Below are 1,334 nucleotides of genomic sequence, written 5' to 3' on the forward strand. Positions count from 1 at the left end.
TTAATGACATTGCATTTCTATAGGTAACTGATAGTTTGTATTAACCACAAACTTAACCTACCTATAAATATACTCAGTTTACAATCTACCTTATTTAGGTCACTTCGCTCTCTTTAATTAAAGAGGGGACCTGTGAACTGCCGTTCACTGAGAGTTTGTATACTCTCGGAAGATAACTTCCTCTAGCGCAAGGTGCTGTGTGACCCCGTCACAGATGAAGCTTTAGATCTCTTAGATCTATTGAACGTTAGTAGCTTCGACGTATCAATGTATTTTGGTGCTTTCTTCTTTTTTTGTTCCTTAGCGAGATGACTAACACTGATCTTCTGAAGCTGATTGGACAATGTTTCAATATTTGTTGAGCCGTAGTCATTTCTGGATGGTGCTACAGGTTTCGAGTGATCTACCTCGCCTGATCCATCAATCTCCATTGCCTGAGGCATTAATTGTCGTCGAATTCTCTTTCGTCGATGCATTTTTCTTTCTTTTGGATAGTATATACAAGTAGATAAAATGAGCTTTCCAATTCTGTTAAATCTGAACAATCAAGTGGCTACTCACCAGTTCCGATATCGATTCTCGCAGCCAATTGACTTCAGTCAGTATGAAATTGCACTAGGATCAATATCTATATACTACTCGTGGCGAGCAATTACTGCTCAGCGCCAAAACAATAGTTTCAAGATCATATGGCCGACAGCTTCTACTACAACTACTTATTCTATCACACTCCCTGATGGCCAAGCGACATCAACAACTACCTCCAATACTTTTGCATTCAGAACAATCTTTATCTGATCAATAACACGACTGGACAGTACTACTATTTCATCTCATGTGCCGAGAATCCCTCCAGTTATGCTCTACAGTTTAGTTTGCAGCCAGTGAAGAATATCACTGGATACACTGCTGCTAGCGGATTTCCAACGATTCCAGCTACTGCATACACGCCTCAGCTCCAAGTAGATAATGCTGCTTTCGGAACTATCATCGGATTCAGCCCAGCTACATATCCAGCGGCGCAAACGACTAGTGTTTATGCGGTTAATAGCAATTTGGTGCCTCAGATAGACCCGACAGCCGCTGTTGTTATTACTTGCTCAAATCTCTACAATCCAATCGCAAACAACAATCAAGTACTACACACATTCACGTCTGCTGGGATTGAATATGGCGGTCTAATCACAACGTCTCAAGGACAAGGATTAGCGTATTGTCCAATGCAAGGAACCAATTCAGAACTGACGCTATCATTTCTCGATCAGAATATGATCCCTCTTGGTATCATTGATAACACGTATGCATTCGTTTGTGATTCGACCTAAAAAAATGCA

At 40.9% G+C, this 1,334-nt stretch overlaps 1 protein-coding gene across 1 annotated transcript; it reads left to right on the forward strand.

The window, feature by feature from the left end:
• Positions 1 to 513: 513 nt before the first annotated feature.
• On the forward strand, positions 514 to 1,325 carry PITG_18885 (uncharacterized protein; the record flags this gene model as incomplete). Its single annotated transcript, XM_002997117.1, has 2 exons — positions 514 to 602; positions 746 to 1,325. The coding sequence occupies 2 exons, from the start codon at positions 514 to 516 to the stop codon at positions 1,323 to 1,325; spliced, it is 669 nt and encodes a 222-aa protein (XP_002997163.1).
• Between the last annotated feature and the right edge of the window lie 9 nt (positions 1,326 to 1,334).

This window comes from Phytophthora infestans, genomic scaffold (genome assembly GCF_000142945.1).
Source record: "Phytophthora infestans T30-4 supercont1.86 genomic scaffold, whole genome shotgun sequence".
NCBI classification, from domain to species: Eukaryota; Oomycota; class Peronosporomycetes; order Peronosporales; family Peronosporaceae; genus Phytophthora; species Phytophthora infestans.